The following is a 25,876-nucleotide window of genomic DNA, read 5'->3' as shown; positions in this document are numbered from 1 at the left end:
AAACAATGCACCATCTAATTATCTGCCCACCAACTGTTTAACATAATCCCTCCACATCGACTTTCTCCTTGAGTGAAATCATCAATAAGTAAGAACTAAATAAACATTAGATGATTTTTATGTTTTTTACTAAGCAAGAGCTTTGACGAGAGCTGTCACATTGTGACTTTATGCTTGCCTGATACAAAGCTTTCATATTTCATAACAAGAAGTTAAAATATCGAACACAGCTGAATAATTCACTTAATCATTAAAAAAAAAGCAAAGTGTTTAACGTATCTTCTTTGATCTGTTTTTAACAGTTTTATTGGAACAATTCGCTTCGATATTTTACGATGAGTTGTGACGTTTAGCATATTTCCTGTTTACATTCTTTTTATTCTGAATCATAGGAATGTAGAACACCACTCACTGTAGTGCATGATCTAATGAGAGAATCATTTAATAAATGATGTGGGCTCTAAATAAAATTCAAGACTAGCAAACATTTAAAATATTTTTATTTTTTTAAAAAATGACGGATAGATAGTGACCAACATGAATCATCACTTTGTTTTCGCCATTTTTAGTTTATTAAAGCGTAACGAAATTCGATCCGAAATTTTAAATCCCTTATATACCTTAGGTAAAACCTTACCATTAACACTGCTCTTCACATCTCTTTTACCAACCGATCTAATCAAATCACGCTACCGCAAATTTCACAGCCTACTAGATCTCATCATCCTAATCTTCTCTTGCAACAGCTCTTCTAACTCTTCGTCGTTTGAAGCGGAAGTGGCCTAGAGATCTATTGCTATGATTAAATCATTGTGAAAGAGTTTCACTAGTGGGTGATTGCTCTTACCGTGACATTACAAGTGAACTTGAACCAATAAGATCGAATTTACGTGTTACATTTGTTTTAGCAGTAAATATTACTAATAAAGTACCTAAATAAAAAATAAATTAATAAAATGCGCAGTTTTTGTGGCAAAAAATTAATAATTTTTACCTAATTTATTAATTAACCAGTTAAGCGCGGAGTGTAATTTTTTTTAAAAAAACCCACAGTGTGCGGAATTAAAATCACGGCAATGACGTGTATACACGTCGAACGCAGCGGCAAAACAACCAAAAGTTTACAACGTCATAATAGTCCCTGCAAGAGACTTTTTCTGCAATCTCTGGGGCTTAAGATTACCAGAGCATTCTGTGCTCATTCAAAATCTTGCACCGCTTCACTTATGCATTGTTCTAGTTAACTAGGGATGCAACAGCTTTTACAAGGAAGAAAAAAGAGCTTTGAATTCTGTGCAAAATGAAATCATGCTCGTACTGAGGTCTGAATCTCTATCTAAAAGGTAAAAATGGCATTGCACAAGGGTTGAGAGCTTCTATTTGTGTGCCTAATTCCCCAATCTCTAATGCGGAGACCAAACATGTACCAACCACTTATCATTTGGCTGACTCCCACCGCAGTTCTATTGGTAAGATAAAGGAAACATCCCACCAAATAATATTCTTATTGAATTTTATTAAAATTTCGAGTTTTTTTTTATAGTTAATGGCAATTTTATATTTTTCACAACGAGTATACACGTCGAACGCACTGTAATAGAGATTTGGTTTTACGTGTATACACTTTAAACACGCTTAACTGGTTAAAACAAAAAGATTTACTCAGAAATAGTTCCGCAAAAAGTAGAAAGATATGCTAAACACTTAGATACTCTAATCCATGCTTTAAATTTAAATTACAAAGCTTGATAGAATTGTACAGTATCCTGGTAAAACACTTTAGAGAGATATTTGTAGTAATAAATATTCTTGAAAGTCACCAAAAAATAAATACAATAAATTTTTCTCAATGGAGATGTATTCCAATTTTTTTAGCAGAATGTGTAGTGTAAAGATAAGTTTAAAAGAAGCATTATGAGTCACTTTTGTGGGTGACCAAGATTATAAATAAAAGAAAATACCGATTCTGAGCTAGCGATATTTCATTTTCGAGATGTTCTTTGCATTTCCTCACATATCACCGTTCACTAAACTTTTTAAAATAATTGTGAAAACACAATTACGAAAACTAACAGGAGAATTAAGAAAAAAAAATTACATTTAGTTTAAACTAAAATCATGAATAATGAACATAATGATTTAAAAGAATAAAAAATAAAATAAAGTTAGAAAGTAAATAATAAATAAAACTAACACAGAGATTGGAATGTCTGAAAGTGGTATATGTTATGTCAGAATTACAAGGACAGATAGATAATGGCCTCAAGGTAGGTGGATTTAGTAATTAAATAAAGGTAATATAAAGTGCTGTATATTTACAGTCAAGTGTTGGAAAAAATAAAGTAAAGTAATAATAAAAACCAAAAAAATAGTTCCTTTCACTTGACCGATTCTTATAGCTCATTATAAAGCCTGGCAAAAGGTGATTGCCTGAAATTTCTTAACTACTACGTCTACTTGACTCCAATAATAATGATATAGCCTGGACTATAACTTATAATTGTTCTGATAGTTCAACTGTTTAAAATAACATTTATAACAGGAATATGGTGTGCTCCACTCCTTGTCTAATTTCAATTACAATTACATTTGTACTACGCTATAACCATTAGTAATTTTAATTTTGGAGAGGGGGCATCGGTTGAACAATTGTTAAACAACTGTTGCCGATAATTTAGTTAGGCATTTTTCTTATTAATACTATGCGATCTGTTAAATAACAGAAGTTATAACAAGACAAATGAATCCATTCCCCTTTCTACTAACAGCAATTTCTTGGAATAATGGTCGGTTTAACAATTGTTAAACAACTGTTGCCGATAGTTTAGTTGAGCATTTTTCTTATTAATACTATGCGATCTGTTAAATAACAGAAGTTATAACAAGACAAATGAATCCATTCCTCTTTCTACTAACAGCAATTTCTTGGAATAATGGTCGGTTTAACAATTGTTAAACAACTGTTGCCGATAATTTAGTGAAGCATTTTTCTTATTAATACTATGCAATCTGTTAAATAACAGAAGTTATAACAAGACAAATGAATCCATTCCCCTTTCTACTAACAGCAATTTCTTGGAATAATGGTCGGTTTAACAATTGTTAAACAACTGTTGCTGATAGTTTAGTGAAGCATTTTTCTTATTAATACTATGCAATCTGTTAAATAACAGAAGTTATAACAAGACAAATGAATCCATTCCCCTTTCTACTAACAGCAATTTCTTGGAATAATGGTCGGTTTAACAATTGTTAAACAACTGTTGCTGATAGTTTAGTGAAGCATTTTTCTTATTAATACTATGCGATCTGTTAAATAACAGAAGTTATAACAAGACAAATGAATCCATTCCCTTTTCTACTAACAGCAATTTCTTGGAATAATGGTCGGTTTAACAATTGTTAAACAACTGTTGCCGATAATTTAGTGAAGCAATTTTTTGGAATAATGGTCGGTTTAACAATTGTTAAACAACTGTTGCTGATAGTTTAGTTAAGCATTTTTCTTATTAATACTATGCGATCTGTTAAATAACAGAAGTTATAACAAGAGAAGTGAATCCATTCCTCTTTCTACTAAAAACAAGCTTCTAGGAAAAATGGTTCTCAAAGCATTTGTTAGTTAAGTTGAGTCAGATCAAATTTCGTAAAATGAAATACAAAAAATTAAAAAAAGAAACTTGAACCCTTTTATCCTTTCAAAACAGAATAAGAAAATACAGGACACTTTTCACGTCAAACAAGTATTCTGTACTTTTAAAATTTACCCCTGAAGAATCAGGAAAAAAAATAAATAAAATTGAATCTAAACTTACAGGTAAATGAAATAATAAGTGTATATAATAAACTACGTAACAAAGAAATGCCTTCTGTATCTTAAGCTTAATATCTCATTTCGAAATAAATTATGAACAAAAAAAAACACATACGTATTAAGTAAAAAAGATCATTGAATAATATTTCTTAGATATGGTGTAAAGATATAGGGCGATCTGTTGTTCTCTGCGCGATATAACAGATGTTTAATTATAATATATATTTTTTAATTGCTGCTAATTAAGGGAATATATTAAAGAAAAGATATGTATTAAAATTAAAATAAAAACAAAGATAAGAAATTAATGGCGAAGGGGAAACTTACAAAGCAAAAAAGGAAACGATGGTTAACATATGTTCTTGTGATAGTGTCATATATACGTATATAGTTCGCTTTCTTATTACACGGGACAGTCCTGCCAACTTATAAAGCAATTTATTACATGTAACAACATATTTGTTAACTGTTTATTAAGCGTGAATATTATTAGCTTTTATGAGTAATAAATTTCTTTAATAACAGCTTTTTTTTTTACACTAAAATTTGGAATTCTTTAAACTGAGAGAAATTTTAACAAAAAGTACAATAACTTAAAAATTTATGAACGTAAAAAAAGAACTTATGAATTGAAAACAAAATTTATGAACTGTCTAAAAGGTGCAATGTGTTTATCAAATTTAATTACCCTTTTACAGATTTTAATCTATAAAACTTTATGTATGTTTTGTTTTTTTAAAGCATATAATGGCTCTAGTTTTATTCATTCATTTAAGGAGATCATTTTTATTAGCAATTACCTGAGTTAATATTGTTATTTACATGTTGGATAAGCGCCTATTGTGTATAAAACAAATCAGGTATTGACACGTACGACTTTCTCACACTATGATTTTCGAAGTTACAGGTTAGAAAATTGTTTTAACTCCGAATATTATTGCATATTTAGTTATTACAAAAATTATTTTTTATTGTATAAATGCACATTATACCGAAATGAAATGCTATTTTAAAAAAATTTGGATCTTATATTAAACAAATTATTGCCATAAAAGGTGGAGATCTAGTCTTATTGGATCTTATATTAAACAAATTATTGCCATAAAAGGTGGAGATCTAGTCTTATTGGATCTTATATTAAACAAATTATTGCCATAAAAGGTGGAGATCTAGTCTTATTGGATCTTATATTAAACAAATTATTGCCATAAAAGGTGGAGATTTGGTCTTATGAATTGAAAACAAACTTTATGAACTGTCTAAAAGGTGCAATATGTTTATCAAATTTAATTACCCTTTACATATTTTAATCTATAAAACTTAATGTATATTTTGTTTTGAATTTGGTGCACACTTAGTTTGCAAATAATAGTTGTACACGATGCGAAAAACGGTTCGATGCCTAACGCAACCGTACAGATACAAGAAGAAGGGAAATCATCAGCTAGTGCTGACATTCTCGAAAATTTTACTCAATGGTTAGGAGATCATGAGGTCAATATTGTTTTAGACGTCGTGGTGGATTATCAGAATGGGTTGAAGAGGAAAGGAGTTCGAGCTGTTGAATTAGGATGGCAGGATAGGGTTCTAAGGGAAATTGAGGAATCGTGAATGGATAGATTCGATGAAAAAAGGGATATTTACGTCTTTGTGAAGGTTAATGTAAAATAACATTATCAATTTGGCGCAGGACTTTAAAACTCCGAAATTTAGCAACACATTTTATCTTTCCTTCACAATATTAAAGGCTGAGGGCCTTATATTTTTAACTAAAATGGTACTTCAGAGGAATAATTACCATCCCGTGACACTGCCGTGGAATTGTCGTGTCTAACTGTCGTGGAAAAATAATTTCAAATAATTATCAACTTCTGAGGTCGTAGGACAACACTGTAAGAAGCTCCTAGGATGTGAAAAAAGATAGGAAGATCAAAGACAGAGGCTAGCAAACATACTTTACTACTAAGTTCTAATATTAAACAATAAATAAAATACAAGGCCTAAAGATTGGGTATCGAACACAGTGGGAATCATCCAGTATATACGCTGTTGATTCCTTTCCTAATACCTTCCCTTTTTTTATTTTTTAATGTTGTTGATTTAATTAAATATCACGCACTTTATTGTATAGGGCATCGGCTTTAAAAGGAGTAAATAATTAAAGAAAACAAATAAAAAATAAATTTAAAAAACATATCTTGTGTGTCAAGTAATCGAAGTAAAAATTCTGTCATTAAATAAAACAATTAATTGGAAAAGATTATTTCGTAAATTAATAAAAAGATAAACAGTAGTTCAGTAGATAAAATAAACTATAAAGTGGAATACATCATGTATAAAACAAAACAAACTAAATGCTAAAAGCACGACAAATAATTTGCTAGAATAATGCGAGCAGTAGCCAGCTAACAAAACTACAATGGTTCTGGGCAAGGTGTTTAACGTTCTGAGTGGCCGCGCTTTGGTCACGCGATCTGCTCAGGACCTGCTCGCACCAAGTATAGGTTTACAAATGCTCATGAGTTAATAGTATAGTAACTCGTCCGCTAACTTCCAACACGGTATTGATGTTTAAACACTCCTCCTCCCCCTTTCAAGTATGGCTACCATTATTTATAATACAATAATGCCCTTCATGATGCTTATCTAATTTATTGATACTCTCGAGGTTGATTGTTATTTTTAATACACAATTATCATCTAATTATCTTTATATATATAGAACAGTATATTTTCCCCCATTTTTAATATCTTACAAAATTGAATACATCTATTACTTTCCGATTCTGATAGAAAATAATAAAGAGAAAAGCCCCTGTCAAAATACAGAATAAATACCATTCCCAGGTATTATTCACACTTAAAAATTGCAACCAAAATCTGAAATATCACCTCTACAAATCCGTACCAATTTACCTGATAAAATGTTTCAAATATATCTTATTGTTAAGTTTAATAAACCGAAAATGTGATATCTGAGTTTGAGTGGAAGGAGTGGTAAAAAGAAGGTGCCAGATGACTGCTGTAAGCTGGTTGAGGCGGAAGATAGTGGAAACAAAGGATGCGAGGTCCAAGCTATAACCAGCGAAAGACGAAGAAAGGTTCCTATATCTCAGCTTTAATAAGCTGGTTTAGGCAGGAAAAGTGGAAAAACAGAGGATGCCACGTCTGAGCTATAAGCTGCTGACTGTAACGTAGGAGTTGAAAGACGAAGGATGGTGCTCGTTCTGAGCTACAAAAACAGCATGAGACGAAGAATGGTGCCCGTTCTGAGCTATAAACAGCGTGAGACGAAGAATGGTGCCAGTTCTGAGCTATAAACAGCGTGAGACGAAGGATGGTGCCCGTTCTGAGCTATAAACAGCGTGAGACGAAGGATGGTGCCCGTTCTGAGCTATAAACAGCGTGAGACGAAGGATGGTGCCCGTTCTGAGCTATAAACAGCGTGAGACGAAGGAGTGATGCAAGGAAGATACCAGATGAGAACTATAAGCTGGTTGAGGCGAAAGAAGTGTTGAACTGAGGGTTCCAGGTTAGAGTTATAAAGGCGGTTGAGGACGAAGTGTAATATTCAAATCTCCGCTTTAAGTTTTGTATTGCCTGACAAACCACGATGCAATGAGCAAACATCTAATGGCACAGTAAACCACGCATAAATAAGTATAATTTGAAGCGTGATTAGGTGACGATGAGGGCCTGAACAGAGAAGGACTGAATAGATGCTTCATTTTGAAAACATTAAATTCTTTTTTATCGTCAGTCAACCAGTTTTAACCGTATGCGAATAAATTATCATTTTCCAAGTATTCCAAAAAGGTAAGTACAAAGTAGCAGAAGATCGCAAAAAATGCAGGCAACAATGAGCTAGCTGCTAGACAAGGATAAATAGAAAACTAACCCAGGCTTGCAACTGTCTTGGTTTAGTTAAAATAATATGAAAACAACGGCTTAAAACAACACAATCCACAAATAACAACAGTGCATTACAGGAATAATAATCTTATTATTGTAAACAATTTTGTATAAGTTGATGATATCATATATCAAAATAGTCTCATACCCACACCTCTTTTCCTTCAATTTTATTCTTCTATTTGTTTTATTTTTAGGGGTTATGTTGGTATTCTCATTAATCATTCTCTCGTATCACCAAACTATATTTCGTGGGTGGGATTTTATATTTACAAACATACACACTGTTGTTATTGAGTCCGCTTTAAACCGTTCTTTATGTAGCTTTCTATTTTTTTCCCCCTTCAATCAAGTTTTATTTTATTTAATCCGTGTTCTATTTTTAAGTGAACTAAAATTTAATCTTTCAACAAACAATCTGTTCGATAATTTATACTTCTTGATAGGTGGATTACGTTTGCATGTTCAAAACATTTACTCTGGTACATTTTAAAAAACTTAAATTCTTCTAGTACGTTAATATTTATTACTAGGTATATTTTACCGCTAATTTGAAATGCGATAATTAGAAATGATAGTTTTCTTCACGTTTAGATTCTCTCTAATAAATTTAATGGAGTTGAGCACACCTTATCAAACACTGGACTCCTCGGAGACCTGTCCCAATTAAAAAAAAAAAAAATCTTATCCAGATAATAATAATAATAATAATAAATAAATAAATAAATAATAATAATAAATAAATAATAATAAGGGAAGGGATTAGCTATGAGGTTAGCATACTGGACTCCCACGCGGAGGTCCCGGGTTCGAATCCAGCTGCTGACCCTTAAGATTTTCTCTTCCTAGGAGCTTCTTACAGCTCACTGTCTGGTGATGGACAGTGTTGTTTGTAACGAGAGAACACTATCCGGAGGCCGGCAGTGCACTGAAAAAAGCTCTGGGCGCCAATAACCTTGGGTGTTAACGCGCCTTAAATTAAAAAAAAAAAAAAAATACCAGCTGCTAACCCTTAGATTTTCTCTTTCTAGGAGCTTCTTACAGCTCACTGTCCGGTGATGGGATAGTGTTGTCTGTAACGAGAGAACACGGTCCGGAGGCCGGCAGTGCACTGGAAAAAGCTCCGGGCGCCAACAACCTTAGATGTTGACGCGCCTTAAATCATTAAAAAAAAATAAAAGAAATAAATAAATAAAATAAAAAATGAAATTTTGTAAGATATTCTTCACTTTAATGACATAATTTTTTGATCTGGAAGCCATAAGTTTGTGATGCGGATATGAAGGAAGCGTTGTAGTAGAGATGTTGTGGATCAGAGGGTTGTAATGACTGTGTAGATTTGTAGTGGAGTTTTGGGTACCGAGATCAGGGCTATTTCCAGTAACGAGAGGAATATTTAGATCAGAATATATTGTGTGATTGGTGTCGTAGAAGGAAGCGGTAACTATTGTTCTCAGGATTTTAGACTGTAAGGTTTGAAGTCGACTGATGATCGATTTTTCCAGGTAAAAAAAACTAAATGAAAGTGGCAGATTTATCACTTTGTGATCACTATACGAAATTCAAAAATAATCATAAGAGCCTATTTTGGGAAAAATCTTTTAAAAAATGAAAAATATCTTGAAAACTGAAGTATTAGAAATAGAATAATTAAGCGATAACGTCTGTAACTAATTTTGATTTAATTAAAAACTTCATTAATTTAAATAAATAAATAAATAAAAGTTGATTTGCTTTGAAATATAGGTATTAATAATAAATGACCTTGATCTTGTGTTTAACCTTCCTAACAGTATATTATTTATATACCGTTGGTTGTTAATAAAGAAATTATATTGAGCAGAGATGTTAAATTATCTTAACCATCGATTTCCTGTTTTATTAATCCATTACATTATCAACCACTAATCCATTACAAGTTTTAAATAGCACCTTTTTATTAGCATCGTCTTTAATCAGAAATTCCCATTAATTGAATCCATCCGAACCAGCATGGAGTTTGATTAGGGTCAATTTGAGTGTAATCGAAAGCAATAAACTGTACACCTTTTTTCTTTGTGGCAAAAAACAAAAACAAATGGAAGAAACTGGCGGAGGTCAGTGCACTGCAATCAAACAAGGAAGTCCCCTCCTCTTATATGTTTTCGTACATTTCACTACCGTTCAAGACATAATTTCGAAATTCCTCTACAATCGCAATATTTTTTTCAAAGAATATTAGAAATTAAAAAATCTGAACACACAATTTTTGGCAAAATGGCAAATTCTCTTAAAATATATTTTTTGTTTATATTTAATTCCTACCAACATTATGAAGTTTGTAGAACAATATACTGAAATGTTAAACAGGCAATCTAACCCACAGAATAGCTGCTGATAAGTAAATGTATATGAACGAATTTAATGCACAGAGTTTGCAGGAAATCAGTAATTATTAAGGAAATCTCAAAATAGTGAACAAATCCATGGAGTAAAGACCATACTTTGGATTAATTTCATACTGATTGTAAAAACTGATTCTAAAGAAAATTTGTAGCAGTTGTTTTTTTGAGAAAATTCATTATATTCAAAATCATTATATGGCATTTTTTTTTTTTTTTTTTTTTTTTTTTTTTTTTTTTTTTTTTTTTTTTTTTTTTAGTTAAGGTGGGATACATTCAATCATTCTCAGACCAATTTCCTATTTCGGGCTCAAAACACCACAAAAAAAAATAATCTATTTCCGACGAATACTTAAAATCTAAAATCTGCACAATTTAAAAAATATGTTCAATAAAGAGTTAACTCCGCTTGAAGATAAACTTCAAATGTTAAACGTTTAATTATAATTAATATTTAATAAAAAGTAACTTCAAGCATTTCAGTAAATGGAACTTTAGATGAATGACCATCAATCCCTTCCCCTCACCATCACCCAAAAAGAGCCCCACATGGAGTTGTCAAAAATAATGTTTATTACAAAAAAAATATAGAACAGTTTGTGCACTAAAAGTAATCCAACTTAAAAATAAATCATAATATTTATCGTAGTATATTTAAATCAAAGGAAAACTTGAAAAAACTGTAAAATGATATTTCCGGTAGACCAATTTACTTCAAATTTTTGTTTCACATTTTAGGTCTAATTAATGTTTAATAGGAGTTAAGTCCATATATTACAGAGAACTGACATTCTACCGGACTGACCACCAACCCCCCTTCCCCAAAAGTGCCCTTAATCGAATTATTTTAGAAAAATGTTTCCTATAAAAGTTATAGAACTATTTGTGAGCTATAATTATTCCAAGTTTAAACAAAATCGGACGAGCGGTTTTTTCAAAAAAGTTAAAAAAGTGAAAAATCTATTCAGTAACGTGGTACTTCCGGTGGACCTATTTTGACCAAAAATTATCTGTCGCTTCCTGTAGTGACCCTTGAACGAAATATCAAATTTGAAGTTTCTGCGATAATCCGTTCCTGAGATATAGAAGGATAAACTCACTGTAAAGTATTTTTTTTTTTTTTTTTTTTTTTTTTTTTTTTTTTTTTTTTTTTTGCGCATCAACAGCTGAGGTTATTAGCGCCCGGAGCTTTTTCCAGTGCACTGCCGGCCTCCGGACAGTGTTCTCTCGTTACAGACAACACTGTCCATCACCGGACAGTGAGCTGTAAGAAGCTCCTAGGAAGAGAAAATCTAAGGGTCAGCAGCTGGATTCGAACCCGGGACCTCCGCGTGGGAGTCCAGTATGCTAACCTCATAGCTAATCCCTTCCCCTCACTGTAAAGTATTAAAGTTAGTTCAAACCTATGCCATCAAGGCACGATGGGTTAGACAGAGTAAAATTAGTAGGAAAAAGAAAAGATTTCCAGGAATCACTGGATCTCTAACCCATCCAGCCTTAGCCGTGCTTTTTTTTAATATAATTATTCTCTCTCTTCTCTCTATAAAACCGAATGCGATCGGTTATTGTCGGCACTTTTCGGCCCAACTGACCAGGATTATTAACTTTAATATTATTAACAAATAACTTGCACACTCACACGACTTTCTTTCTCTTTTATTTCTAACAAGCCGAATGCGATCGGTTCCTGTCGGCAATTATCGTATCAATTAACCATAATTATTGACTTTATTTAATATTTAACATCTAATAAACACACTCACACGACTTTTTCTTACCACTACCGGATGTAGTTAGGTTTTCTTTTAAACTGTAATTTTTACCAAATAGTAGTTGAATTATATTACAAAATTCGTATTAATATAATTATTATTATTTGTAATTTTAAAAAATTAAATAGATGGCAGGCAAGTCAATAACGTGACAACTGGCTTGCGATATTCATAAAGAAATGTTAAGTATAAAACAAAATATATAAATAAAATAACTTTGTAAATATAAAGCAGTAATGTTATGGAAATATCACGCGATATTTACATGCTTAATTATGGTGTAGTTCTATCGATGAATATCTTTATTGTTTTAGTGTGAACTCGATAACAGAGCGGTCGCAAGCTTCCTAATAACGTTTATAATTAAACTAGAAGATTATAGCTTTTAATTACCAGTAATAAACTTTTAGTGGATCTTATTAAAAGTAAAGGCAATCTAATAAAGATATTATAAACAAACAATTAATATAACACATTCTATTTACATTATTGCATTTCAAAAACCAGTGTGAACATTCTCACAAACTTTGTTTAACTGTAATCTGAAACTTCTAATTTTATTTGTTTAAACTCAAATTTTTTACACGCGTCTTATTGTATCCTTGATCAGATTCTTACTTCCATCCATAATCAGAGGTTGCTAAATAATGTTGGGGTACTGAGATTTCCACTTACTTCCCTTTTGTTACCATCTCTTTTTTCAAATTTCAATTTATTGAACTTGAAATTAGCATTAAATATAATTTTTTTTTTTTAAAAAAAAAAAACCTTTGTATCATTTTCAAGATGTGTTCAAAAAAAGTTGTAAAAACAATTATTAAAATGGAATTTTGGGAAGAGATTTTGATTGCTACGTTACAGCCGGATTCCCCAGATGAAACCAAATCAAAATACACAGCTTACAGCGAGTTCTTGGTATTTGAGATGTTCTGTAAACGATTAACAGACCAATTTAAAAAAACAAAAAAACATAGGACTTCAATAAGGAGATATTTCTAACCCATCTCAATTTAGCCAATTTCGCATGATCGTAAGTAGGAAAAATTAAGAATAATACTGAGCTTACCAATCTGATATGTACTCCAAAACTTACCTGCAACAAAGAAAAATAATGTAAATTAGAAATAAAACAAAAAAAAATCCTAAAAAAGTTATAAATAAAATTTGAAATTTCGCAAATAAATCCTGGCATTTAAGAGTGAAATAGTGCTGAAAAAATTTAGCACGACTTAAAATAAAATTCTAATCCTTCCTTTAATCTTTATCCAATCCTTAAAAACACGTAATAGTTTTAAAATGGTTGTAATCCAAAATTTAACAAATTTAGATTAACTATTTTTAATTTAAGTTAAAGCATTAATAAATCATAAGCGAAGATACAAAAGAGATACCCGAGCTTACACGCAATTGGCCACATGGTTAGACGAAGAATAGGTTCTTTGTGCAACTTAATTGCTAAATGACTACGCAATTAATTACGAACTTAATTGCTAAACGCTTTTTAGGCAAATGTCACGGAACAAGTAGTTTTAAACTTAAAATTGGGGAAATAACTGAAAACTGTTGTTTTATATTTAATTATTACTAATAATTATTGATAACGGAAAATTGGTAACTTTACGAAAGTAGTATAATAAAATAAACAAATCGCCTCAGTAGCCGAGCGGGTTAAAGACTAGACTCGCAAAGGGAAGATGTATTGTGGTTACTGGGTTCGATTCCCGATCTAGGCCTTGGATTTTATTTAATATTTTGTATGAAGAAAAAAAATAAATAAATGTTACAGTAAATTGTGTATCTTATAGTAGTCGCCGTCCACCGACCCCTAATTTGGTAGTTTGGCGTAAAGCCCAACTGAAAAAATAAACATTACCTTTACTCTCTACCTCCTGAAACTTCGACAAACAAATTATTTCGAAGACAATTGTTACGACATAATTATGGAAATTTTATTGGATATAGCTAAAGAATATTAGAATAAATAGCAAAAATAAACTAATCAAACATGTTCAACCCAACTGGATTTCTCCAATGGTTCTGGATTTGTAACCTGTGGTCGCTAAAACGATGTTTCGTGGTTTATGACGCGCACAATGGATTACATATTAAATTGCATAGAGATGTCTCTTAAAATCAGAATGTTGTACGATGGCGAGAAAATAGATGCTAACAGCAAGAGATGAAGCAGAATGACTTGGCTGCCTAGACACATCTAACAAGAGAAGAGTTAAAGCATGTTCTAAGATGGATTATAATCTCAGTAGAAGCATTAAGCTTGAACATGCACACTTGAGCTGCTCACTTTACATACTTATTTCCATATATACGTATGTGTGTGTGTATACGCGCGGTGACGTCATCTATTTACAAAATTATATAAAAGCGAATAACATTAGCATAAATTTATTATTATAATCAGATATTATAATTATTATTACACATTTTATAATTCCCTGTTTTATTCATTAATTTTTTTTAATAGCCAACCGCCATCTGTACAAAAGTGTTATATGTTATTTTTGTTTTATATAAGACAAGGTTAAGTATATAATGTTTTTTTATTTATACTATAATTAACCTAAGAATAATGCATTTCTTTTTTATTAAATACTTCTTTTTTTTTATTATAGTAATTAGTTAAATTGTTAATTATAATTAAGCTTTCAATTTATCTTTATTTTTATAACTTTCGTTTATTTCTTTTTGTTAAAGAGGCGATGATAAATCCAAGGACTTCTGTGGAAATCCTTTGTCCATTTCCCTATTGATGCTGATCGGAAAAACAATCGGGAATAAACTGTTGATGCTTCTGCTGTAATTCAGTTTATCAATATGATTGAACTTGAACACAGTTGACACATTTCTCAACTAACGTTTGTGTGCATAGTCTTCCATTATAGGTACACAAGAAACAATTAATTTTAATGAATTTCCAAGTAATGTATTAATAAAAAAAAAGTAAAGTAATTGGCTACTTTTTCAGGCGGGGCTTAACGTCCAACTACCAATTAGGTGTCGTGGACGGAGGCGACTAGCAAACATACTTTACTGTAAACTTCTTTTATTAACCATTAAATAAAATCCAAGGCCCTAAGACCGGGAATCGAACCCAGTACCACAATACATATTAGCTTTACAGGTCTCGCCTCTAACCGCTCGGCTACCGTGGCGCCTAAGTAATGTATTACATATTTACAATGGAAGGTTAATGTTTTTCTCTTAAAAACCGAAAAAAAAAAATCTCTGACTTATTTCTGTGAAGAGCACAGGCCTGGGTCAACTACAACATCAGAGCTCCTCCTGAATTGAAACTTTAGAGTAACGATGTAATTACTAATAATGTTAAATGAGAAAAATGGTGCAAGTTAATGTTTTAGCTTTTGTTATTAAATTCTTGAAATCAAATCTTGAAAAAAGTCATTTTCCCTTTAATCTTTGTCCTTAATAACGAACGTGATTGCGTTACAATCGAACGGTTGCGCTGTGAAACCTTTGGACGTTTGAGACTAAAAGGTGATAATAGAGCAAAAAGAACTAGTAGAGAAAGTCCTTAACCTTCTTAGTAGGAGAGGTTTCGTCTACTAGATCCAAAAGGGTGCTAACACAATAAGCCTCTTGTGACTGCGGTGCCTTAGGGTGTAGGTCTCATCCCGTTTATCTATTCTATTCTAATAACGAACGTACCAAGTGCTAAGATCGTATATTTTACCAAATTGGAACACACGAGAAGAAACCCTAGTCAGAAGTGCTCTTAATCAAATTAGCCAGGGAAAATGTTTTAACTAATTGTCAGAGACGAGAAGAGTACAATCAATATAAATAAAATCAAAAAACCTTAGGTGCAATCTTTTGGAAAAGTTCGAAAAAGTCCAAAAAATGAGTGGTTGATTATTTACATCGCTAAAGTCCAGCCCCATTGTTGTATGCATTACAGTACTCAATTCATGATGATGCATTTTCCAAAATGTAGAATAAGTTAAGATATTTTGTACAACTTAGTGAGGGTAAACTGTTAGAGAATTCATTTTCAACATATTTCAGTTAGGCTCTGACCCTCAGGTAAAAGTGCGCAAACATAATCACGAGAGAATTCTTTATTTTCCATTACTTTTGCTCCAAAAATTTGGAAATATCATGTGGGCGTGAACATATTTATAGACCTTCTCCTTATTTATAGACGTACTAACAATAAGTATTAAAAATCCTCTTTTATGCAATTTATAATCCAGAAAGTTTTTAAAATGGTAGAAATATTAAACTAAATTCTTAACATTTCTATAAAATCAATCAATTCCATATGAACTTTGATCCAAAAATCCAGTTTGAACAGAAATGGTAGCAAAGAATAGCTAAGTTTTACTAAACACAGTAGAAAGTAATTTACATAAAATACTTTCATTTGACCTCATAGTTTAATTTAAAGAAGATAAAAATACTTGTGAATCACAGGGAAGGGATTAGCTGAGTGGTTAGCGAATACTGGATTCCAACACAGAGATCATGGGTTCGAATCCAGCTGCTGGCCCTAAGATTTTTCTCTTTCAGCTTCAGTGATGGACAGTGTTTTGTAACAACAGATGTTGATGCGCCTCAATTAAAAAAAAAAGAAGCGAATCATAATCAACAAGAGATTAATAAATTTAAATAAAACATTCTGCTTTCCTTTGTTAAAATAGTTTTGAAATTATAATTTACTGTCAGGCTAATAAATAATGTAGAGAGATAAAATACGTGTGCACAATTGAAACAAGTGTTTTTTAGCAAGAGATTGCTGTATTTAGTCACATGTGGGGCAAAAATCTATTTACGCTTCAACACTATCTACTCCCAATTCTAACCCCTTCTATGTAGAAGTTATTTCTGAACTAAGTCGTATATACATATATATATGTATGTATGGCCGTCGATCATGTTTGTTTAAAGAATATACATTCATATATACAGACACATGTAGTGCGTATATATGCATTACTAAATATTTTTGGAATTGTCTCCACCCTCTTTTAAACGCTGAGTATGCCAATGGTGTCTCAAGAGTGAACAAAAAATATATTGATGTGATCACTCAGCCGATTTCTTTTACTTTTACTACGATTCTCAGAGATTTTAACTCAAATTGTAAATTTGAAAACTTATTTATTATTTTTTTTTCTATGATTTAAGGCGCGTCAACATCTAAGGTTATTGGCGCCCGGTGCATTTTTCAGTGCACTGCCGGCCTCCGGACAGTGTTCTCTCGTTACAGACAACACTGTCCATCACCGGACAGTGAGCTGTAAGAAGCTCTTAGGAAGAGAAAATCTAAGGGTCAGCAGCTGGATTCTTATTTATTATTATTTCATTTTTAGAGCAATGAACCTTGAGATTATTAATTTAATACGAGGGTCGTTTGAAAAGTCCGTGCAAAAATAAAAACTACTTAATTTTTGGGGGTAAACCTTTTTCATTTTTCAACATAGTCTCCTTTTAGGCTTATACACTTCGTCCAACGCTGCTCTAGTTTGTTGATCCCTTCCGAATAATAGGATTTGTCCAAGTCTGAAAAATAGCCATTCGTTTCTACAATCACCTCCTCGTTTGAATAAAATCTTTTTCCCGCCAGCCATTTCTTCATATTGGGGAAGAAATAGTAGTCCGAGGGAGCCAAGTCTGGAGAATAGGGGGGATGTGAAACGAGTTGGAACCCTATTTCCATTAATTTTGCGACCACAACTGCTGAGGTGTGAGCTGGTGCGTTGTCGTGATGGAAAAGGACTTTTTTGTGGGCCAATCGTCGGCGTTTTTCTTGCAGCTCGGTTTTCAAACGGTCCAATAACGATGAATAATATGCACCTGTAATAGTTTTACCCTTTTCCAGATAGTCGATGAGGATTATTCCTTGCGAATCTCAAAAGACAGTCGCCATAATCTTTCCGGCCGAAGGAACGGTCTTCGCCTTTTTTTGGTAACCCATTGTTTAGATTGTTCTTTGGTCTCAGGAGTGTAGTGATGTATCCATGTTTCATCCACAGTGATGAAACGACACTTAAAGTCCTGCGGATTCTTCTGGAACAGCTGCAAACCGTCCTTGCAACACTTCACACGATTTCGTTTTTGGTCAAGCGTGAGAAAATCACTCGACTTCCTCGATTCAAACGAATGCCAAACACAAAGAAATAGACCAATCTGGCTGAAACTTGGTGTGTGTTCTTCCAAGAGATGCTACTAACTAAACATAACCTCGATACGCGCCAGTGGTGCTATCTCTCTGACTTTGCACGGACTTTTCAAACGACCCTCGTAATGAATAAAATCTTTAATATGAGTCGCTCACTTCACATGTCAATTAAAACTCCATAAAACACACAAAAAAAAAAATGGAGAAATGCGATGAAATAATGTACATTATTTTTATAAAAATTCCGTTTATAATATAAATTCAAATAAATTTACCGTTATTATTCAGCGCCTGAATTTAAATTGAATGATTGCAACGATTTACATTAGAGCATGGAGTTAATCAAAATGGCTTCTGAAATAAACTTTATTATTCAATGGCCAAACAAATGTTGTCGTTTAATGGTATTAATATTTATTATTTGGGAAATTTATTAGAAATATAAAAAGCTATGACTGAACCAAGTGCTTTGATACTTAAATTTAAGATATTTCAAAAAAAAGTGGGAGTTAATCGATTTGTGCAGTGAACGGCTCATATAAAACTGCACAATTAAAACCAAACTTTGAAAGAACAGTTAAACATTAAGTTCATAGGCTCCCCTCAGTAAGATTTTTTAAATAGTTTCGTTGTCGATTTATTTTGGTAGGTAGTTTTCTTTTTGAGCTGATCACTTTGCATAAGCATTTCATGTAAAACTAAATTGATTTTCCAACTAACTACGAGCTATTTATTATTTCTAGAAAATTTTTTAGTTTAAATGTTAAAAATACACTGCATTAAAAAAATAAATAAAAATAAGGTTGCTTTAATTAAGAAATCATTATGATTAATAATATGCAATATGCTTAATTGAAGTTAGCAGCTCACTCAGACCTAGGTACTATTATTAGTAATGTAAAACGATGTCAGGGTTATCATGGCAACGAGCATAAGAAAGGCAGAATTTAAAGAATTCATTTAGAACTACTTACTGGGGAGGGGTCCCTATACTGTCGAATGCAATGTAATGCAATCACCAACAGGTATGTTTGTTCCACGGAAAAATGGTTTTTCACAAATTGGGTTTTAGGAACCTTATAAATAAATAAACTTTATAAATAAGCTTTATCATAAATAAACTTTATAAATAAGCTTTATTATAAATAAACTTTATAAATAAGCTTTATTATAAATAAACTTTATAAATAAGCTTTATTATAAATAAACTTTATAAATAAGCTTTATTATAAATAAACTTTATAAATAAGCTTTATTATAAATAAACTTTATAAATAAGCTTTATTATAAATAAATTTTATAAATAAGCTTTATTATAAATAATCTTTATAAATAAGCTTTATTAGAAATAATCTTTATAAATAAGCTGTATTATAAATAAACATTTGGATTAAATCAGCCTACCGATAAAAGTCACTTTCCGCTTATTTTGCACGTACGAGGGTCGTTTGAAAAGTCCGTGCAAAAATAAAAACTACTTAATTTTTTGGGGTAAACCTTTTTTATTTTTCAACATAGTCTCCTTTTAGGCTTATACACTTCGTCCAACGCTGCTCTAGTTTGTTGATCCCTTCCGAATAATAGGATTTGTCCAAGTCTGAAAAATAGCCATTCGTTTCTGCAATCACCTTCTCATTTGAATAAAATCTTTTTCCCGCCAGCCATTTCTTCATATTGGGGAACAAATAGTAGTCCGAGGGTGATGAAACGACGCTTAAAGTCCTGCGGATTCTTCTGGAACAGCTGCAAACCGTCCTTGCAACACTTCACACGATTTCGTTTTTGGTCAAGCGTGAGCAATCGCGGGCACCCATCTTGCGGATAGCTTTGTCATGTCCAAATGTTCATGCAAAATATTATGTACCCGTTCATTCGAGATGCCCACAGCACTAGCAATCTCACGCACCTTCACTCTTCTGTCATCCATCACTATATTATGGATTTTATCAATGATTTCTGGAGTAGTAACCTCAACAGGGCGTCCAGAACGTTCTCAGCGTCACTTGTGCCCATATGGCCACTCCGAAAATTTTGAAACCACTTATAAACTGTTCTAATCGAAGGTGCAGAGTCACCATAATGTTTATCAAGCTTCTCTTTAGTCTCCTCAGGCGTTTTGCCTTTCATAAAGTAGTGTTTAATCAACACACGAAATTCTTTTTCGTCCATTTTTTGAAAATCACTCGACTTCCTCGATTCAAACGAATGCCAAACACAAAGAAATAGACCGATCTGGCTGAAACTTGGTGTGTGTTCTTCCAAGAGATGCTACTAACTAAACATAACCTCGATACGCGCCAGTAGTGCTATCTCTCTGACTTTGCAAAGACTTTTCAAACGACCCTCGTAGATCCAAAATTTTAATGTGAATCATTTGCAAAGCTCATGCTTCTTAAAAACAGTAATTATTCAAGCGATCGAAGACAAATTTACATTTACAGATCTTTTCATATGATTTCATTATCTGTGTAGCACATTAACAGGTAGAATGTAATTAAATGATATTAAGGACTATCAAAATGAATTATTCAACAAAAAATAAACCGGATATCAAATTAAGAGAAGAAAAATTAATTTATTTAAATTTAATTAAACACAAACGAAATAAATAACCCAAATCGTGACACAGTAACATCAGTAAACGGAATTTGCGCTATAAATCATAATGAACAAAATCAACGAGGATATAAATTTTCGTTTAAAAAAATATATTTAAAAAAAGAAACATATATAAATAAATTAATAAATAAGAAATGAAATGCAAGGCAAAAACAAAAAAAATTAACAGAACACTTTTTAACAGCGAAGGTTTTTAAAAAGAGATGGTTATATTTTTGTAAATGAGTACATTCAACGGATGAACTCATAGAATAGTTCTGAATCAGATTTACAATTTGGGCGTCTTGCCAGAAATGTTTGCCGGCTGGCAAAAAAATTAAAAAATAATTAAAAATCAAAAAATGCAAATTCCTCTCTAAATTATTGTTTTTATATTCAGATTTAATTTTATCCAACTACACAAAGATCGAAACCAAACAAAATTTAGCACATTTTTGTTTTTATAAATTTTATTCCAAGAATGAAAAAATAAAATAAAAGGGAATTCTGAGAATAAGTGGGTGAAAAAAAAGAAGATTGAATCAAAAATAATGAAATAAAGATACGTGAGGCCATAAAAAGAGATAAGAACAGATAATATAGTAATGCTTAGGTATCCGCGTATCTGTTGCAAATAGTAGTCATCAGATAGATAAATTACAATAATTAAGAAACGGATGTGGACTAAATTAAAAGGCTAAAATGAAAAATAAAATAAGGAATAGCGGTATTGATGTGTAAAAATAATAATATAGATCAGTGATTCTTTTTTTTTGTCGCGACCCACTTTTAACAATTTCAAAATTTGGCGCTATACTAACAATAAGATAACTTTAAAAGTATTTTACTTATCCTTATAACTTATAATGTTATAATTAAGGAACGGACTTTTATGTATTTAAAAATGCCAAATATTTAACTAAAATATGCATTTATTTTCGTCAATTATGTGGAAAATATGTGATTTTCTTAAAATATTTTCTGGAATATTTAAGTAAAATGGACATTTTTTTTTTATGAAAATGGATTCTTTTTTTGGGGGGGGGCAAGTTATAATTATTTATACAAGAAAAGAACATTTTTACAATTTATAATAATTTATTAGGAACAAAATAATTTGTTTTTACAAGTTATAAGGATTTATACAACAAAGAACATTTTTACTATTTATAAAAAGATGTGTTAAATTTTCAATTTTGAAAACTTCACTCTTCGAAATTGTTTGCAACCACATGAAATTTCAAATGTTGGAACGTAAAGTGACGACGATCTGGGCGTAAGATGGACTTCTAACGACTAAAAGATCGTTCAACATCTACTTGATGTTATAGGTGCCTTGCTGAAAGAAGTTATCTCGTTGGTTGTAAAGGGTACACGATGTTCTGAGGTGACTTCTGTTCCACTGATAATATCAGAAATCTGGCAGATGGTATCCCACCCTTTGTTCTTGCTCAGTACTTCTACCAGTTTTGATCTGATCAGATCTCCCTTACTCCCAGGTATTCCTTCCACCTTTTCGATGACTTTTTTAACGTTAGACACGTTTTCTGTCAGTCGAACATTTTGGGACTAAAGTTGGGTAATGGCTTGTGCAAGAAATACGCAATTGTCAGAAATGAATGCAAGGTCGTTCCTTAAATTAGGTTTCTCGAATAAAGACTTGGCTGTATTTATCGCTACTGCTTCGTCTTCGAGATGTGAAAGGACATTCTTGATTTTATTGTAGTTTTCATAGTAATACTGAGCTGCTTCCAGCCAAGTACCCCATCTTGTCAATATTGGTTCTGGTGGAAGGCACAAGTCTGGATAGAGATCTTTTAGCATTTTAATGCGACTTGGTGCTTTTAAAAACACTTTTTTAACCATTGTGATTCACAGTCTGTGGTTCACAGTTCCTGTCAACCACCTCCCAATTATGAAAATATGCCCAAAATGAAAAATATGTACATATTTTGATTAAATATGTAAAAATATTTATTTATTTTAATCAAATATGTATAAATATGCGATAACATCCAAATATGTGGAAATATGTGAAATAAAAGTAGGCTCAAACGGCTTAAAGAGTGTCAGTATGAATACTTCTAGTTGAAAAACGTCTGTAAATTGCCTAGAAAAAAATATGTAAATACATACGAATCCGTTCCCTAGTTATAATACACTGTGTAAAATAGTTTGTTTATTTTCAATATAAAATAATATAATATGTACTACAAAAACAACAGTATATGTTTATTAAGGGATTAATTACAAGTTAATAATAATACTTTTAATGAGAAATTTGAGCTTGATGTTTTTTTGATAAATTCGTTTATAATTGGTCGTATAAAATGATAATACTACTCTCATATCGTCTTCTATATACAGGGTGTTCATTTTAAGATGGCTCAAATGCATTTCATGCTTAAACGGTTGATCTGAGCGAAAAATGGTAGAGGAAAAATTAATATTAAGTGATAAATATCTTTCATGTAAAGGATCAAACTTATTCCTTAATTTATCAAATAATGCACTTTACTCAACTTGTGAAGCATGTACTGTGCCTTCAAAGGTGCCTCCTCAGGCTCGCAAGCCAGGTTAGCCAGGAGGTTATCAACTGCTCTCTGTACCTGAAGAGGCACCTTTGAAGGCACAGTACATGCTTCACTAGTTGAGTAAAGTGCATTATTTGATAAATTAAGGAATAAGTTTGATCCTTTACATGAAAGATATTGATCACTTAAATATGTGGCAAGAGGTTTCCAATTTTTTTAGTAATTAAACGCATCTCTCCCAAAATTACCAAATAATTAATTAACCTTCTTGTTTGTAACAGATGTAAAATTAATTTTTAGCCATTTTGTGTACGCTTGAGAACATCTAAAGCTCTTAACATTTGATTTTTCTTAGAAAAATCACTCGGAAAACAACTTATTTCCCGATATTAAGATAAATACTAGCTTTACTGCCTTGGCAATATTTTTAGTAGAAAGGGGATGAAAAAATACATAAAAATGACCTATCGCGTGCTCTTCTTTCTCTTTGATAACAAGTTAAAAAATTGAAATATGATTAAAAATACCAGATTTTGAAATGGCCTAGCACCTTTAATTTTGAAGTTATCGAATTGCGGTTTCTGGTTTCTTTCATAACTTTTTATACTCTTTAAAACTGTGTATATGAAAATGGGGGACAACTGCAAACCCTCACTTTTAGTCGCGTATGCGGGTAGGAATCTAAAATCAAGTCACATATCTTGAAACTAGAGGTGACGGGCAACAAATTTTGTCTCTACCATTTTTTGCTCAGACTAACCGTTTAAGCATGAAATGCATTTGAGCCGTCTTAAAATGAACACCCTGTATAATATATAATTTTTATTGCATGCATTTCTAAAATTTGGCGGCACACTTCAAAACTTTCACGGCACGCAAAAGTGCCGCAACCCAGCGGTTGAGAATTACTGATGTAGATCATTATATTTTAATTTAAGAAGTATTAACTTCTCAGGTTATTTGGGCCTGAAGACTTATCAGTGTGTTGCCCCGGCTGCTGGACAGAAAACAGTTTCCGTCATCAGGCAGTGAGCAGTAAGAAGTACGTACCCATTCATCAATTCTGCGAGGGAATCGTTTCTAGCGAAAGGATAGGGAGGGATAGGGTAGAGTTATTTTTTAGATCTATGAAGTTCAAAATCAAGTATTTTTGTATTCTATAAACAAAATTAAGAATGTTGCCAATAATACTTTAACATTAACAACTATAGTTTGCCTCACGATAAAGGTCCTCCGATAATCGGTGAGAAAAAAGGTGAGTACTGAAAGAATGGATCACACCCAGGCAGGGTACCTTTAGATTTTCTCTTACTGGTGAGAAAATTACTGCCCTGTAATGGACAGTACTGTCTGTTACCAGATGACATAGTTCGGAAGCCGGAAGTGCATTGGAGAAGGCTCTGAATGTCAATGGTCTTACATAAAGGCGCGTCTTAAATAAATAAAAGTCTAAAAGAAAAAGAGCTTATTACATGGTGGTGGATTTAAATATAAACCCAGTGTGGGTAGAATCTAGTTGAAGAAATTGAAGGGAACCAACCATACCGACAAACTCACAGACAGCAATAGCACAAACTAGCTGACAACTATTGATGAATGCTTTCCTCCTCTAATTTCAAACTTGTTATGTTGGAAGCCGACAGAAATGCACAGAAACGTTTAGTAAAACTGCAAGACTTTAATTGATATTTAAACTAATCTTACACTATTAAGAGGTTTTTTAGCTTCAACTATTCAATCATAGATGAATCATAATTAAATAAACTCTTCGCAATACGTTTTGTATTAATGCGATAATTACAATTTTAAATGCTAAACTTGGAATAAATATATATAGCAAACAACTAATCCAAACATGAATATTAATACAAAATGGAAGATCGTAATTCATCATTAATAATCATTAATGATGTTAACCTGTAAAAACCTACTCATCATTAAAATAATTGCCTTCAAATCAGTTTCAAGGTCATGTAGTATGGTGCGTTATGCTATTTAGTGTTTATTATTAAAGCAGTATGGCACCAAATCCCTGGATTTTAATTTTTTATGAATAAAACAATAGAAAACTGATCCTCTGTACTGGATGTGGTAATTTAGATGAAACATTGCGGAATCCCAAAAATAATATTTTCTGTAAAAACATCTTTGTTTATCGAATAGATACCTTTGAAATTTGGTAATTATAAGGGCAGAACTAACTGAAACTTACTAGCCTAAGAATAGATTTAGGGGCAGAGTTCAATCCTACCGAAACGTCCTTAGTAGACGATCTACGAGGGTCGTTTGAAAAGTCCGTGCAAAGTCAGAGAGATAGCACCACTGGCGCGTATCGAGGTTATGTTTAGTTAGTAGCATCTCTTGGAAGAACACACAACAAGTTTCAGCCAGATCGGTCTATTTCTTTGTGTTTGGCATTCGTTTGAATCGAGGAAGTCGAGTGATTTTCAAAAAATGGACGAAAAAGAATTTCGTGTGTTGATTAAACACTACTTTATGAAAGGAAAAACGCCTCAGGAGACTAAAGAGAAGCTTGATAAACATTATGGTGACTCTACACCTTCGATTAGAACAGTTTATAAGTGGTTTCAAAATTTTCGGAGTGGCCATATGGGCACAAGTGACGCTGAACGTTCTGGACGCCCTGTTGAGGTTACTACTCCAGAAATCATTGATAAAATCCATGATATGGTGATGGATGACAGAAG

At 32.1% G+C, this 25,876-nt stretch overlaps 1 protein-coding gene across 6 annotated transcripts in view; it reads right to left on the bottom strand.

Moving 5' to 3' along the window:
• Positions 1-25,876, bottom strand: part of ash1 (histone-lysine N-methyltransferase ash1) — a 246,850-nt gene that overhangs the window by 105,615 nt on the left and 115,359 nt on the right. For 3 of the 6 annotated variants that reach the window (XM_074121973.1, XM_074121975.1, XM_074121976.1), the window contains one exon: positions 12,946-12,972. The exons of the other annotated variants lie outside the window; for them this stretch is intronic. In XM_074121973.1, the coding sequence (XP_073978074.1) occupies positions 12,946-12,972 (27 nt within the window). The remainder of the gene's footprint in view (positions 1-12,945; positions 12,973-25,876) is intronic. 6 annotated transcript variants of the gene reach the window in all.

Source organism: Rhodnius prolixus, unplaced genomic scaffold, assembly GCF_049639745.1.
Source record: "Rhodnius prolixus isolate KJV_2025 unplaced genomic scaffold, Rpr scaffold_8, whole genome shotgun sequence".
Taxonomy (NCBI): Eukaryota; Metazoa; Arthropoda; class Insecta; order Hemiptera; family Reduviidae; genus Rhodnius; species Rhodnius prolixus.
Note: the sequence above shows the minus strand (reverse complement) of the source record. Positions and strands in the feature narration are given on the sequence as shown.